This window comes from Prunus avium, chromosome 1 (genome assembly GCF_965620075.1).
Source record: "Prunus avium chromosome 1, drPruAviu1.hap1.1, whole genome shotgun sequence".
Taxonomy (NCBI): domain Eukaryota; kingdom Viridiplantae; phylum Streptophyta; class Magnoliopsida; order Rosales; family Rosaceae; genus Prunus; species Prunus avium.
The window spans coordinates 61,983,366-61,999,482 of NC_142284.1; the positions used below are offsets into that span (position 1 = coordinate 61,983,366).

The 16,117-nt window shown below is 36.0% G+C and overlaps 1 protein-coding gene, 1 long non-coding RNA gene and 1 pseudogene across 2 annotated transcripts; 2 read left to right on the forward strand and 1 right to left on the reverse strand.

Moving 5' to 3' along the window:
- Positions 1-3,068: 3,068 nt before the first annotated feature.
- LOC148298144 (uncharacterized) lies at positions 3,069-4,870 on the forward strand. Its single transcript, XR_015833166.1, has 4 exons — positions 3,069-3,575; positions 3,931-4,249; positions 4,355-4,448; positions 4,678-4,870. It is a non-coding gene; the product is annotated as an uncharacterized LOC148298144 (long non-coding RNA).
- A 1,235-nt stretch (positions 4,871-6,105) lies between these two features.
- LOC110765737 (inorganic phosphate transporter 1-4 pseudogene) lies at positions 6,106-7,794 on the forward strand (annotated as a pseudogene).
- Positions 7,795-8,861: 1,067 nt separating this feature from the next.
- LOC110765760 (acyl-CoA) lies at positions 8,862-15,307 on the reverse strand. The gene is made up of 12 exons (XM_021968986.2): positions 15,142-15,307; positions 14,760-14,906; positions 14,473-14,649; positions 14,200-14,282; positions 13,903-14,101; positions 13,082-13,203; positions 12,146-12,212; positions 11,141-11,191; positions 10,892-10,944; positions 10,515-10,725; positions 9,988-10,158; positions 8,862-9,078 (listed from the first exon to the last, which is right to left on the reverse strand). Exons 1-12 carry the CDS (start codon positions 15,280-15,282, stop codon positions 9,019-9,021), a joined length of 1,482 nt encoding a protein of 493 aa, XP_021824678.2. The 5' UTR covers positions 15,283-15,307; the 3' UTR covers positions 8,862-9,018.
- Between the last annotated feature and the right edge of the window lie 810 nt (positions 15,308-16,117).

The following is a 16,117-nucleotide window of genomic DNA, read 5'->3' on the forward strand; positions in this document are numbered from 1 at the left end:
CTTTTCTTTCCCTTTTAACTTTCTTAAGGTATATAAAGTTTGACCCAAAGAATAAGTTTCACTGATTGTGGCTTGTTTTTTAAATTTTGTAGGTTATCATTGATTCTTCAACAGGTTCAATAGCTGATTTTGCTTGTGAAGTGGAAATTACCAAGTAGGTCTTTTTTTTTTTTTTTGGTTCCGGAAAAAGAGAGAGGATTACCAAGTAGGTCTTTCATCCTCCTCCTTTCCTTCTTAATTTTCTAGTATGATAAATATTAGGCTTATCTATGATAAATATTTCCATGTCATAACGTATTTTGTTTGAAGTTATGATGTTTTTTTTTAATAATCGATTCACATACTTAAAATAATACTATTTCATGCAGATTGAAAGTCGCCAATGGTTTCGTATAATTCAATCTTGGGACCAAGTTGGGTGAGTTGTCTTATGAGATGTCTAGCCATTCATTTGATCTTTAGTTACTGCTCTTGTTCAATATTTTTGTCTTTTGATGTGCTCTTCAGCTTCAGGTACCGTATGGGTCGAGGACATATATGCACCAGAAGGGTCTAGAGAGAGAGTAGATGTAAGTTCATGACAATTTGGTTTGTTGTAATCTCTCTATTGGAGTGTGCTCTTTTCTTTTATATTTTATTTTTAAATTTTTTGTTGTAGAGAATAGTAAGAAGCTTGAGTTAATTAAACTTGATATGGTGCTTAACAATGCTTTTGAGTTTTAAAAAAAAAAATTATTTATTAATAAATTGGTCACACATTTTTCTAGATGCAAAGTTGCGTAGTTTTCAACTTCAATTGGCAAAACTTGAGATACAATAAGCAGAGCTTAAAGTGTTGTGGATAAGGCATCTTATTTTACATGTGACACGTGACCTAATGGAATTTGGTTGTAAATCTTCAAATGTATTATAGTTGTCACAGAATTAAGTCTAGTAATGTCATTGCTAAAAGGCCCTGTAAAGTGTAACATGCATCACTGTAGGAAGATGCAGGACAAAGTTCTTCCATGTTTTCCCCCCTCATATTGGTTGCGCCTATATGGTTTAACTTCTACATCTGTCCAGTTGCAGGAATTGACAAATAATGTAATAGAGTATGCTGGGTTATGGACAGCGCGGGGTAAAAAAGCAGCACGTCAAGGTAAAGTGCTCATGACATTAATTGAATGAACTCGGAATTTACCTTCCTTTTGGTTTTTTTTAATGGGTTATCTCAATAAGTTAAATCTCTTAGTCCTCTATAATAGGTATTTGGATGACCATTAAGAATATCCTGAATCAGATTTCCCATTATTTTGGGTGGGTGAATATTACTTCCTGACTGAGATTGCATGTTTCAATTTGGTGGTCAGTTGTAATGGTTGGAAAAGAAGATTAGTTTTATTAGGTTAAACCTTTTGTTCCACTGAAATGTCTGTCATATTCAGATTTCATCTTTAGGAAGCTTTTGCTTGGAACATTTGGGGTGGATCTTTATCTCTAGATCAACATATCTTATTTACTAGTGACAATTTGTCTTTATTCAAGCCATTTAAATTTTCAGTCTATATGTAATGCCAGTGTACATTAGAATGGTTTCTTCCCCTATTCTTGTGTTCAATTCACCTATGTGCACTTTTGATGTATGATAGTATCTCTTTACAGATCAAAGACGACTTGAGAGACTTCTCGGCGTGGAAGAGCTGATGCCTTCACTACAAGACCCTGAGCGTTTTAGCTTCTGGGTAACTTTACATTTCTCTTTATTAAAATTGAGTATATTGTGGGTTGTGATTGCCGGTATTAATGTATGATTGGATGTAGCTAGCTTCTTTATCAAACTGGTGTCTTCACGAAAGGTTGGATATCTCCTACGCTTGCGAGATACAAGAGAGGTATTGCACTTTTCTCCACTCACAACATTGGGAATTTAAGGTGCACGATGTGGGTATGGTATATTTAAGAATGAGATGCTACTTCTCATCTAACACGTTGTTTGAATCTCATTTAGATAGAGGGTTTTAGAAGAACTAGATTAAAAAGGATTTTTAACTAGTTATAAATGGAAGCTTGACTTTAATAGTTGGTTTGTGTATTTAATAATTTGAAGACTTTGAAGACTTAGAAGAGGAAATAGATTAGCTAGCTACGGAAGAGGATGAAGAGTATGACCAAGTAATTGACTTGGAAGATGACTTGAGCAACTAAAAAATAAAAAATAAAGAAATAATGAATAAAATAAATTAATGAATAAATGCAAATTGAAATTAATAAATTAATCATAAACTTAAAAGAAAATTAACATAGGTGAATAAATTATACAAATAAAAAATTATGAGAGCACTAAGTTTAATTAAATAATATATATATATATATATATATATATATATATATATATATATATATCAATGCCATAACTTCAATTTATTTCAAAACTCTTCTCTTCGTTGTCTCATTAGAATGTTTTATATCCAATTTTTCATATGCACAGAGTATACTGATGTATCTAAAAGCAGAAGAGCCAGGTTGTCAAGTGCAATAAGAAAAAGGTTGTCATTAGATTTAGTTCATAATTACGATGGATAAATTTTAGAAAGTAAATTTTTACACAAGCAATTTTATACCCTGAAATTCAAGATTCTTTTATCCCCAAAATGTTGGTGGATCCCTATTTTTTGTTGTTGTATTTATGGGTTTAACCCGTATTATTTCTTATAAATAAAATTTATTTTTTATTCTTGCCTAATGGGCTAATAACTGGAAATCATTAGAGTGGGAGGTATTAGAAAGAATTTAAATTCTCATTCCCCAATATCATTGGTATAAATAAAATAATTGAAGAAATAACTCTATCCTAATTAGCTAAAGTGGTATTTTAGCCCTAAACCCTAAGATAACATGACAAAATTGTACATTTCAAGAGTATAGCCGCCCGGCTTTACCAGTTAAATATATTATTTTAAAGGTATATCCGTGCGGCTATACGCTTTGAATATATTCGAATATTTTAAAGGTATAGCCGATCGGCTATACGGTTTAAATATATTTGGAACGAGCACGAAACTTGATCTCGCAGTAACAGCCATTTCGCTCGCTTTCAAGCTTCAAAGACTCGGTCTCCAGCCTCTCTCTCTCTCAACTCAAGCTTCGAATTTTTTTTCTTTCATTTCGGCTGCTGCGTTTGATTGGATTGGATTGGACTTTCTCTATGAAAACCATCAAATGTCATTCAGCTATTGAAATCTCCACTAAGATAACAACTCTCTGATGCTATAAGGGAGTTAGGCGGCACCTAGGCGGCCTGGGCGGTTCTAGGCGGCCTGGGCGGGTCTGAGCGTCCTTTTTCTTTCCTAATGAAGACAGACGAAGCTTGAAGCTCTCTTGCTCCCTCTCTCTCTCTCTCTCCATCTCTCTCTTCGTCCCTCTCTCTCATCAGTAACTTTTAGGGCTGGGCATCTGAGCACCGCCCTCGCCGCCTCCTCTCGTCTCTGCGATTCCGTCAGTTGAAGTCTCGACGTCACATGCCACCGAACAGGCGTGCACCACCATTGGCTCGTCGTGAGCTGGAGTTGCTCATCTTCGATCTCTACAATCGGGTAATTTTAGTTCCTTTTTGTCCTTGTTACTGAAGATTGGAGTTTATTTTTCATTTGGGTTATGTTTGATTTATAGCTTATTTATATCTAATTCGATTTTATTTATATGAATTCTTGTGTGTAACCTGATTGTTATTGAGAGAAGCACAGCTCTCTCTCAATAACAAATTTTAACATCTAACAGGCAAGCTAAGCATGACATGTGTCACAATCTGAGCCTTCTTGAGGATCATTTGATTTTCTGTGTGCAGGTTCAGAGTAATTGTTCTGAACTTGTGTTAACTACTGTGATATATTTGTAACAGGATGAACGATTCTCTATGAAAATATATGTGTAACGTGTTGCTTTAAACAGGTTCAGTTAACAAGTTGTTCACTATAGCAATGGACAAAGAATGGGCATATACTGCCGAACTTAGGATCTGGTAAAGAACGGACTGAATTTGAAATATTGTTGCATTGGAAATGTTAGGAAGTTCAAAAGTTGGCAAGGGAGGCTGCTGACATTGTGGTCTTAGTCATAGATGAGGAAGATGTCGAATCTCTCATATCTGAGCTTGGTATAGCTGTCAATGATAGTGGAGTATTTCATGTTCTGTTATTGACTCGAAGTGTATAACATTCTATGTTAGCTTCTGTTCAACAGGTTTCTTGGGAAGCTCTCTCAAGCGTTTGTAAGTTCAGTTCCCTTGCTTCATATATTAAATTAGTATGAGTTGGTATATCTACTTCCAGGGATTAGCGAGTTTTATCAAACTTTCTTTCTTCCTATTCCACAGGCAGATGGATTTGCTGCCGTTGAAAGAGTAGCTATAGATGCAAGACCCTGCATGGCCAATAAAGTTCATCACCTTCGACTAGCTGTTGATGGAGGTAATCATTATGTTGTTGATGTTTTGCTGATCTTTGTAAGTATGAATTTGCTTACCTTTTTTTTTTATGGTTGTGTAAGTGGGATATGAGATAGATAGATAGTCTTTAATTTTGAGTGGATTAAGAATAACAGATTGCTCAGTAATGGTCAACTACTAACAGATTGCTCAGTAATTTTCGAGTGGATTTACTCATGTATTTTCATTATTTTTTCTGGGTGATGTTTCAGCAAGAAGCTGGTTTGCTGAGAGGAAATGATCAACTACTAACACTAGGGCTGGGAGCGTCAGCCACTGCACTCGCTGCTGCTTAGTATCTGTGGAAATTGCTTGGTCTTTTTTGTATGGCTCTATTGACATTAGGTGCTTCAGTTCATGAATCAAATGTTATGTTTTTGTATTTGAAAATTTCTATTGATTAATCCAAGCACATGGAGTTTAATGCCTTCATTAATCTCATTCTTGTTCGATATCTATTTTATTCTTTAATACTGGGTTAGATGGCATTGGTTTTATAAATTTTGAGTTTTTTAAACAGGTTACAGGTATTGAATATGACAGGATAAAATCAACATGAGATTTATTTATTTATTTATTAAAAAAAATATATAAAAAAAACCTATCACGGCCTACATAATAAGCCGTAATTGCTAATCAATAGTTTCATTTATGACAAACACTGCATGTTGTAATTGCTTCTATTGAATGACGGCTCACTATGCAAGCCATCTAAAGTAATTATAACAACGTTATATGCATGTCTTAATAAGGTTTACAGTGTGTTTTTAGTGAGATTATTTACGATTGGAAAAACATGTTGTAATTGAGGAACATCATTTATGACTAGGGTTTTTACTGCTTGCAGCCTTGCGTCGTGAATGACACTTTACGACATACTTTGTGCGCCGTAACTGATATGTTCTGGTGTAGTGACGCCTAAGGGGTGGATGTGGAGGAGATGTGGGAAAAGGCCAAGTATTGGGCAACTCTAAACCCCACTGCAAGCTGGCAAGAATTTCTCTAGGCACCCATGGCCATTTTTCTCTCTGTAAAAAAAAAAAAAAACATTCTTCTGCACGAGATACAAAAGAGGAAAAACGAAGAAAACCACCGGATCTGCTCCGTCGCTAACGGCGACCACTGAGCCACCACTCACAAGGCAGTCTCCCACCATGGACACCGGTCTTTGACCTCCAAGCCCGACGGGCAATTTGATTCACTTGGGCCTGATTACTCATCATGATCCCTGTTTTATTTTTTTGGGCCTCCTGATGGTTAAAAGAAAATAAGTTGTAAAATCCTTTGCTTGATAGGATTTGCGCAAAGTGTTGATTTTCAAATCGTTTTAAACCTTTGATTTATTTTAATGTTAATAAATAAATAAATATTTTGTCTTGATAAAAGTATTTTATTCATCTTGAACTGATCCTAGAGGCAGTTTGAGTCGAAATAGGAGTTAAAACTCTTAAATTCATTTCATTTTATTCAAACCAATACAGATCCAACAGGAAGTTTGAAATCCAAATAGGAGTTTAAACCCTTATTATATCTTAGTACTTATTGGACTAGGATTAATTTGCCTCCCTAAAACCCCTATAAATACATAAATCACAATCCACATTTTTTTTCAAGAACTTGAGATTAGAAAAAGAAAACATCTGATCGAGATAGAAATTCACAAACTCCAACCATGGCGAAAGACGAGCAGCTTCAAGTCCTAAGCATGCTGGACGCAGCCAAAACCCAATTCTACCACTTCACTGCTGTTGTGATCTCCGGCATGGGCTTCTTCACCGATTCCTATGACCTTTTTTGCATCTCCCTCGTCACCAAACTCCTCGGTCGCATTTATTACCACGTCGAGGGCTCAGCAAAGCCGGGCAGCCTACCACCAAACGTAGCAGCCGCAGTCAATGGAGTTGCCCTATGTGGAACCCTAGCCGGCCAGCTCTTCTTCGGTTGGCTCGGGGACAAGCTCGGGCGTAAAGGAGCTTATGGAATAACCCTAATGCTCATGGTGGGTTGTTCTATTGGATCCGGTCTCTCTTTTGGTAGCTCCCCAACTTCTGTCATTGCCACTCTTTGCTTTTTCCGGTTTTGGCTAGGGTTTGGCATTGGTGGCGACTACCCACTTTCGGCGACAATTATGTCTGAGTATGCCAATAAAAAGACTCGCGGGGCGTTTATAGCGGCCGTTTTTGCCATGCAAGGGTTTGGGATTTTGGCTGGCGGGATGGTGGCTATTGTTGTTTCTTCTATCTTCCGTGCCGTATACCATGCTGATCCCTACTCAGTGGACCCAATTGGGTCTACTGTGCCCCAGGCAGACTATGTATGGAGGATTATTCTCATGTTTGGAGCTGTCCCGGCGGCATTAACTTTCTATTCGAGAATGAAAATGCCAGAGACCCCTCGTTACACTGCCTTGGTAGCCAAGGATCAAAACAAGGCTTGCCAAGACATGGCTAAAGTGTTGAATGTGGAGATGAAAGAGCAACAACAAGTAGCGCATGCGCAGCCACAAAACCACAGGCCCTCAAAGTTTGCTCTATTTTCCAAAAAGTTTCTTAGGAGACATGGGTTACATTTATTGGGCACGGCCTCCACATGGTTCTTGCTAGACATTGCTTACTATAGCCAAAACCTTTTCCAAAAGGACATCTTCAGCGCTGTGGGATGGTTGCCATCAGCAAGCTCTATGAGTGCCCTAGATGAGATTTACAAAATTGCTAGGGCACAAACACTAATAGCCCTATGTGGCACGGTTCCTGGGTACTGGGTCACGGTCTTCCTCATCGATCACATTGGCCGATTTGCAATTCAGCTAATTGGGTTTTTCTTCATGACTGCTTTCATGTTTCTCTTGGCAATTCCATACCACCACTGGACTAGACCTGAAAACAACATCGGATTTATTGTCATATACGGTCTAACATTTTTCTTTGCCAATTTTGGACCCAATAGCACAACATTTGTTGTACCGGCAGAGATTTTCCCAGCAAGGTTCCGGTCCACATGTCATGGGATTTCAGCGGCTGCGGGGAAGGCCGGGGCGATTATTGGGGCTTTCGGGTTCTTGTATGCATCACAAAATCAAGACAAGTCTAAGACTGATGCTGGGTACCCGCCTGGGATTGGAATGAGGAATTCTCTCATTGTGCTTGGTGTGATCAGCATTTTGGGGTTCTTCTTTACGTTTTTGGTGCCGGAGTCGAAGGGAAAATCGCTGGAGGAGATGTCAAGAGAGAATGAAGATGAAGGTGATGATCAAGTGGAGCCCAACAGAGTTGAGGTTACTGTTTAATTAGGAATTAATGTCTGTATACAAGGATTTGTGTTCGACCTTTGTTTTTTTCCCCCTTAGTTTTGCTCTCAGTAATAATTTTTTCTTTGTAATCATGTTGTTGTGAATGTTATGTCATTTTGATTTTCGAACTTCCTGAACCAAAACGATCCATTACTTGCAATAGTTACAATTGAATAGTAAACAATCAGTTTCAAAACTCTAGATGATGCAGTGCGGTTTATAGAGGAACCCAATCCTATAATGGAGACCTATATTTCTTGTGGAACAAGTAACTTTTTCTTATGCTAGCTCGGACCATTCTAGTTAGAAAATGATACTAGAAAGTAAAGCTAGTTAGAAAATGCTAAATTTGTCAGATTGGATGCAGAAAATCTGATTATATAGGTGAATCTCCTTTTGATTTAGAGCATTCCTTCCACTTTCACTTATAATTTTTAATTTCTTTAATTTATCTTTTTCAATCAAGTTGTCACTTTTTCCTTTATAAATGGATGATTAAAGATTCCAACTTGAGATATCACGACATTGAAAAATAAATATCACTAAATTAATTAGTTCATAAATAACACTGGTTCTGGAGTCGTAGACGACGATCTTCGAAGGGGCGATCTTAGATGGGATGAGTCGAAAAACTTTGGTTTTTCATCTATAATAATTTGGTGTTAGGTGTAACACTTCATATTATTTTTTAATATAATTGAAATAGTATTTTGGTGCAGTAAACGTAAAATATAATGATCATATATCGACTCTTAAACCATTTTTTTTTCTTAACACCAAACTAGATCTAAGTGTAAGGTAGGCACAACTTCGTCGAACCGCAGAATCCAGAGGAGGATGAGACTGATGCTGGTGCTATACCTTTATGTAAAGTAATTTATGCTTTTTGAACTACCTATTAAATAAAGTACTTCAAAGATACTACCTATTAAATAATTGATGCTGGTGCATTACTTACCAAACCGAATTGTTTATGATTTATTTGGGCTAAGACCCGCTCATTATTAGGCCAACCTAATTCAAACCAACCCTCTAATGATCCAATTGGGCGGTTCGGCCAGGTTGACCCGAAATTGTGGCCACCCCCTAATTTTGACAGTGAGAATATTGTACACGAAGTTTTCTGCTATAAAATTTACTATGCGAGTGGAATTATGTACACAATCTCCAAGTGAAACTTCAGAAGTTAATTACAAAAATGAAAAAGACATCCACAATTTACAGAAAATCAATCTGCTTCTAGTAAGGGCTTTATTCCAATAAATTACTCTATGCCTTCCTTAAAGGGGCCAGAATCATGTAATAGTTTCATAACAAGCTCAACCTGCATGAAAGAAGTACTTAATGATGTTAAAGAAAATTGGCAAGACTGAACCTGATCCCCATTCATTCTGTCAAAGTCTCAGAGATAGATTTGACCCCAAAAAAAAACAAAGATACCAAGACATAATTAAAGTTTCACCCCCCTGAACTATTACTCAGTGTCAATTTGTCCCTTGAACTGTGTTTTGGTAAATTAATTTAAGGACTCAACTCTATAAAAATGGCCAATTAGGCCTTTATCGTCAGTTTCATCGAATTTCATCCATTTTGCCGTCAATGATAAGGGAAAATTCATAATTTTAAGTAGAACAAATGCAAACCCCATTAAAATACTAAAATATGTTGAAATTTAAAAAATGGAAAAACTTCTATCTCTCAATAAAGACTGAGGGGAATAATGATTCAGCTTGTCGAGGTAATGGCCAATGAGCTCAGCATGATTCAGTTGCTGCTAATCTGGATGTGTGGAGGGGGGAAATCTGGGTGTGGTTGTAGCCGGGGGGGAAGGGTGGCCGCTGGAATAGAAAGTGATCGGTGCATGGGTGGGTGGCCTGAAAAATACAGGTTTTTGGGTGGGGGGCTGTTTACAGAGAGCCAGAGAGAGTGATATAGGTTGAATGATCAGATTTCCCTCAAAAGTGAGTCACAATCCCACCACGTTACTCTATTTGACAGAAATTTAGACGAAATTGATTTGTAGGTGCTACATTGACTAACTTTATATAGTTCGATTGCTTAACTTACCAAATAGTCTGGGGGGTCAATTGACACTGTCGTGATAGTTCAGGGGGTACATTACTAGAGTGATTCTCAAGCACAAATAAATTGGGGTAACGAATAACCCCACTGAAAATGGATTATAATTCAGGATTCCACCTAAACACAAATACTGAAATAAAAATGCAATCACCTGAGTTGATTCACGCACTAGAAAGCCCTCTATGGCCTTCCTGAAACCTTCATCCATCAGGTAATGGCAGCTATAAGTTCTCACAGGCATATAACCTCTCTGAATCTTATGTTCACCCTGAGCTCCAGCCTCTACAGTGTCTAGATTAAGTTCGATTGCAGCTTCTATTGCCTGTGATGCCATACAAACCATAAAAAATAAATAAAAGATTATTGTGCATATCTTCTTAGCAATGCTATATACATGCTTGTCTACTTTTTGGTAACACCAATAAAAACTCTCATGACAACCTCTAAATTTCAGATGTGGTTTCAAGAATGAAAAAGACTCTGAGGCATTGAAAATTGAAAATGGTCCATGATTACCTTAAAAATATTGTGCATAACATATGACAGCATTTTACATTGCTTCCAGTAATGAAGATGATTAGGGCAGTAAGGAGCATTTTTCTGCTAAATATATTAGAGTAGAAAGCCTAAATGATCTTGTGCTACTTTACTAATAAAATGAAAACAAAATAACAAGACCTGGTAATAGCATGCTTCAAAATGCAAACTTGGATAGTAAGCTCGTGGATGACATCCCCATAGGCGTCCAAATAACGTATCTCCTCCTATAATATTCAGAGCTCCAGCAACAAGCTCATCCCCTTCTTCAGCAACAACAAGTAATACCTGATCTCCCATCTTTGACCCCATGTTGTGAAAGAAATCCCTAGTCAGATATGGAGTACCCCACCTGTGGATCCGACAAGAAATTTCAAACTTCATGAGGGAAAAAAAAGGACTCAAGCAACTCATCTGTTTAACAAGTTTCCAAAACAATGTAAATCTGATTTGTGGCAATTATCGCTAAATGTGAAACATCATTAAATGACTAAGAAAGGGATCTACAAGGAACCAACTTGTTATCAGTGGTGTTCCGGTAGAAGTTATAGAAGGAATCCCAGTGTCTAGCCTGCCAACATGACATCATTAAGGAAGTGGTCAGACCTATTGTTCCCACTGTTCTCTATTACATAAAAATTTCAAATGGACCATCTACGAAAGTATTCATTATATGCAAAACAGTGCAACATGCCACTGAAATACGATTGCATATAAGTGGAAAAACATCTCCGATAGTCACAGTTACCAATGACAAGAACAAATACCTTTATTTCATCACCCCGCAACCGTTTCATAGTCAAATTCTGCTGTACAATCTGCATATCAAGAGTTCAATTAGACAACCTGTACCTCATGTCACTAACACAAATAACCGCACTGATTTCATTTACTCGAAAAAAACAATCCACAGATTCCATGAGTATTCCTGTTAAAACTTAACAGTTTTGTTTCCACTAAATTACTAACACAAGTTTAGTCTCGCAAACGGGAACACGGTTGCCCTCAACTTTGCACATATCAATGAATTCATGCATAGCATACAAACTCACTCACATCTGAGGGAACTTAAAGTGAACCCATCAGAAGAAAAAATAATCACAAAAGAAGCAAGAGGAAAATAATGAAGCATTCATCGATCACATAAAGAGAAACAGGTGTTCTACAAGTATTTTTGGTCAAATGGATTTATACTGCGTCGACTAACTCAAAGATTAAACTAATCAAGAAAGGCTTTACGTTATAAACAGAACACCAAGGAATATGTTCTTCAAGGTATTCCTATATATGTGTACTAATTTTCCACAGTTTGAGTTTCACCATACATTACAAGAGGGTCCAAATTTATTGGATCAAAAGAAGTTTTTAAGTGTACTCAATATGTGGTCTTGCTCCCATGAGTTTATCAATGTTTCTTCCATTCATTCATTCATTGCTTTTACTTTTTATTCATTCATTTGCTTCTTTTACATGGCGTCTTTTCTCTTATCTCAAATGCTGGTAGCCTTAGAACTCTGAGCAGTGATCCACAAGTTTTTAGCACTATCTTAATTGATTTTGTGATTTTCAGATATTTCTATTATGTTCGTGCACATTTTTTTGGTTCCAAGCAGGACCCCATGCGTGCTATTAAGATAATTCTTGCCATGAAACATTCTAACAGAAAAGCCATTTTCTAGTAGAAGAACTCACCTAAGACCCTTTAGTTTCTCAGTTTTCTAAATACATTAAATATCAAATGGAACACATGAAATCATGTTTTAAAAGCCAACCTTTTTGCGCTCTTGACGAATATTTTTCCTTTTACTTTGCTTCATGTCCATCAAGAACTCATCAAAACTGTATCACAAATAAAGTAAGACATTTTCTAGATTCAACTATTCAACTTTTCAATCAAAAAACACGTTAAGCCGTAATAATGGTTTATCTGTATATGTCTAAAATTGTTAAGAAACAATTATGGACCTCTTTACTGGTTAAACATTTTCTGGAAAGTAGCTTTTCTTATCCTTTAAGGATCAATAATGAGTTGCTCCCATATGAACAATTTATATGCACAAACATATACATATGCATGTATATATGAGAAGTATTTAGATGCATAATATTAAGTGATTTAATATTACACATACAATCTTCGTCATTTGACGAAAATCCAAAGGTTTATAAAGCTTAGAACAAGTAAATGATATGTTTCCTATTAACTGTTCAGTTTTCAACCAACGGCTTAGAAGCGGTATGTGTCTTGATAAAAGCTCAATGTTAGGTTCCAACACTCCTATATGTCTCATCAAAAGTTATTGGCTCGGCACGGGGAGGTTAAATTGTCAATCATTGTTCATATAAGCCACCTACTTTTGCACTGAGTATTTCAAATTGTAGCATCCATGATGAGGACAAGCATAACTCATTATAGTTGAGATGCTATGACTAAACCGCTACAGGCCAACATCACTACAAGCCTTACACCAGAACAACCAAACTAACATGCATAATCCCAAAAAAATACAAAAAGGATAATAGCTTCTGTCTTTTTTGCAGAAACATATTTCTTTTGGCAATCTGTATTAGCATAGTGCTTTCCTATTGCATATACATTATGAATTGCCAATCACAAAAATTTCTTCAGGGAATGTGACTGAAACTCTGCATTGAAATTAATGAGTGAACATGTTCCAGTGATTAATAAATAGGTGTGCATTACTCACCTTTTATAGTTACGATTTTTCCAATGGTACTGCATTCCAATTCTCTGAAGAAAACCTTTTCCACTCAGTTTGTTCCATTCATTTTCAGATGGGAAGGTAATGTGCAGTGATGAAAGCTGGTACTGTCAAGATACAAAAGTCACAATAAACAATTAGGGCTGCAATGCAGAAAGAGAAGAATTCGAACTTTTTTGAAACAGAAAACAGGTTAGAATAGAGCGCAATGAATCAATGTTCTCTTTATTTGATCAACATACTGATCATTAAAACAGTAGTTTCTTATCCAGTTAGAAAAACCAGTAAGTTCTTTCCGCTAACTGCTTGGAAAATTGTAATGACATAAAACATACAAAAGTGCAATTGCATTCTAAGAATTCAGCCTACTCGAATATCAAATTATCTCCCTTCAAGAAACTTTTTCTGCCAATTTTAAGGATTCATCATTTTTATGCCTCTTTAATTTTGACACCTGAAGATTATAGATCCTGGTTCAACCATGAATTTCCCTTAACCCCAGCTTTATACTATAATATGAAAACATCAGAAGAAAAGGCCGAACAAAAAATTCTTCAAAATTTTACAAATAGTCATTTTTTAAATGATTTTATACAATTATATATCTTAGCTCTATTTTTCTATGAAGATATTAATTCACTAATCACATGCACAACTCCTAGTCCTAACTTCTAAGACAAGCATAAGTGATTTCTTGATCCCTTCTTTCTTTCATAAGGAGTCAATTTTCTACCTACAAATTGACAAAGTAATCATGATAAATTAAAAGGCTCATTAAATGCTAAAAAAATTGATTACTTGAATACCTTGGCAGTCAGATCCTTCAGAGCTGAGACTAAAGCGTCAAAAACTTGATCTCTGAATGAAGTATCACGAATTAAAATCCTGGGACCAGTTACTGGAGTAAAAGGTACACAGCACTGCAACTTTGGGTAATATCTTGACCCAAAACTATAATATGCGTCAGCCCAAGAATGATCAAAAACAAATTCACCGTAGGAATGACTGCACACCAAATCAAAGAGGTCAGACAGCAGCAAAGAAAGCAGCAGAAGCCAAATGACATGAGAGCTTGCATCCGGAGAGCACAGAAGATGCTAAACCTTTTAAGATAGAGTGGAACAACACCTAAAATACTTTCACTTTCATCCTTAGCAATGATATGGCGTGGAATCCACCCTGTTTCCTGGAAAGGATTTAAATGAATAAAACAAACCGACGTTGGAAGTCCAGGCTGACTAACAATAATCAAATGGCTAAAACTGACAGATGCTAGAAATTGCAATTGATTAGTTACTAGACAATCTTAACAAAAATGGTATTGCCTTACAATATAAACAAGAAAGGAAGAGTTAAATTCAGCAAAGATTCCTGACCTTCACCGCAGAAGCTGACTCTTCCAAGCTTGAAAGAAAAGCATAAGTAAGAAATGGGTTATATTTTTCAGGGCCTGTAGCATCCAGAGCGCATGCATCCCACTCGGCGGATGAGACCTCAGAGATTGAAGAAACGACTGAAAGTGATATCTTTTCAGGTTTCACTCCTGAAATTCCCTGGAAACAGAACCAGCATAGTATAATATAATAATATGATATAATTTCACAGTTCAAGTTAAACGACCATAATAATTGAAGGGAGGAATAGTACAGAGTAATAAAAATACCTCTTTCAGTGTGCCTGAACCTGTCAAAGTGAATTCCCCAAGTGAAACATTTATCTCAATTTCTTTTGGCTCTGCAGACTTCTTGGCTCCCCAAAACAGGGCACTAATTCTAGGTGCCTGAACAACTTTCCCAGATTGAGATTTTCCCTGCAATTTTTTTTAAACGCCAACAATTGTGTGCCCAAATAACATAAGCTTAAAGCTCAATCAATCCATCAATGAATACTTCAATAACAAAGTCAAAGACTGAAGCAAATAACAAAAACCCATAAATTATCACCTCACATTGATTTAGAACATTAATCCAATCAAATTATGAATGCTTGCCCAAAAAAAAAAAATCGAAACAGTGAGAGATAATAGCTCCCTAGACGGCACTTACCAAATGAAAATGAGTTGGATAGTTTCCCAGAAACGGGGAAGGCTTGCAGTAGCTCATTGCTACTGCCATGCCCGCCAACACTTCGCTCTTTCTGTGTCTCAAGTTCTGATAAACCGAGGAGAAGAAACCATCTAGTTGCATGCCACGTTGCAAAATTTGATATTTAGCAAATTTAAACTTCAGTATTGAAGAAAAATGGAAAAAAATATATATTATATATTTATTTATTTATTTGCACCACTGGAAAAATGTTAGCCACCGTAAACAATTCAGTTAAGTAGTCAAAATTCTCCCCCACCCTTTTAAAATTAGAGATATTTAGTCATGTACCCATTCTTAACACTAAAACTATAAATAAACTCTACACCATTTAATATCTATAAATAAACCAAAAAAAAAAAACCCAACAAATGATGGCTGACCCTATTGAATTTAATTTTGATTATTAAATTACTTTGATGCCTATTTAGTGTTTTGGGTTTTTTTATGAGGTTTTGGGATTGGGTTTGATTTAAAAAATCAATGTCAATTTTGTAATTTAAAAGCCTTTTTGTTATGTCGTAAATGAGCTTTGAGTGTGTTTCTAAAGTCCATTTCATAATGGCTATTAACTAATTGTAATACTCATTAATACAATTACGGTTTTTTTTATATATAATTTGGGTTCTTATTTTGGGTATAATAGTAAATTTCCCTTAAAATTATCACATCCTTGAAAAGAGTGTACAAATGCCTAATGGCTATTAACTAATTGTAATACTCATTAATACAATTACGGGTGCAAGTTGAATTAGAAAATTTGGTTAGAAAATTTTCAAAAAAATCCGACTCCAACAAATCCAAAAACATCAAAATCTAAAATTTCCGAAAAAATTGAAATTGGAATTGGAATGCATATGAAAATTCGGAAATTCTGATCCAAAATGTTCCAAATCCATTTCGATCCAATAATTCCAAAATTTTTAAAATTTTAAAA

What these genes read in the sequence shown, in the direction of transcription:
- LOC110765760 (XM_021968986.2), bottom strand. Translation starts at nt 15,282, where the DNA reads ATGCAACTAGATGGTTTCTTCTCCTCGGTTTATCAGAACTTGAGACAC. An exon ending in AGTCAGCTTCTGCGGTGAAG is followed by an intron (nt 14,283 to 14,472) that starts GTCAGGAATCTT and finishes AATCCTTTCCAG; the next exon opens with GAAACAGGGTGGATTCCACG. An exon ending in GTTCCACTCTATCTTAAAAG is followed by an intron (nt 14,102 to 14,199) that starts GTTTAGCATCTT and finishes TTTGGTGTGCAG; the next exon opens with TCATTCCTACGGTGAATTTG.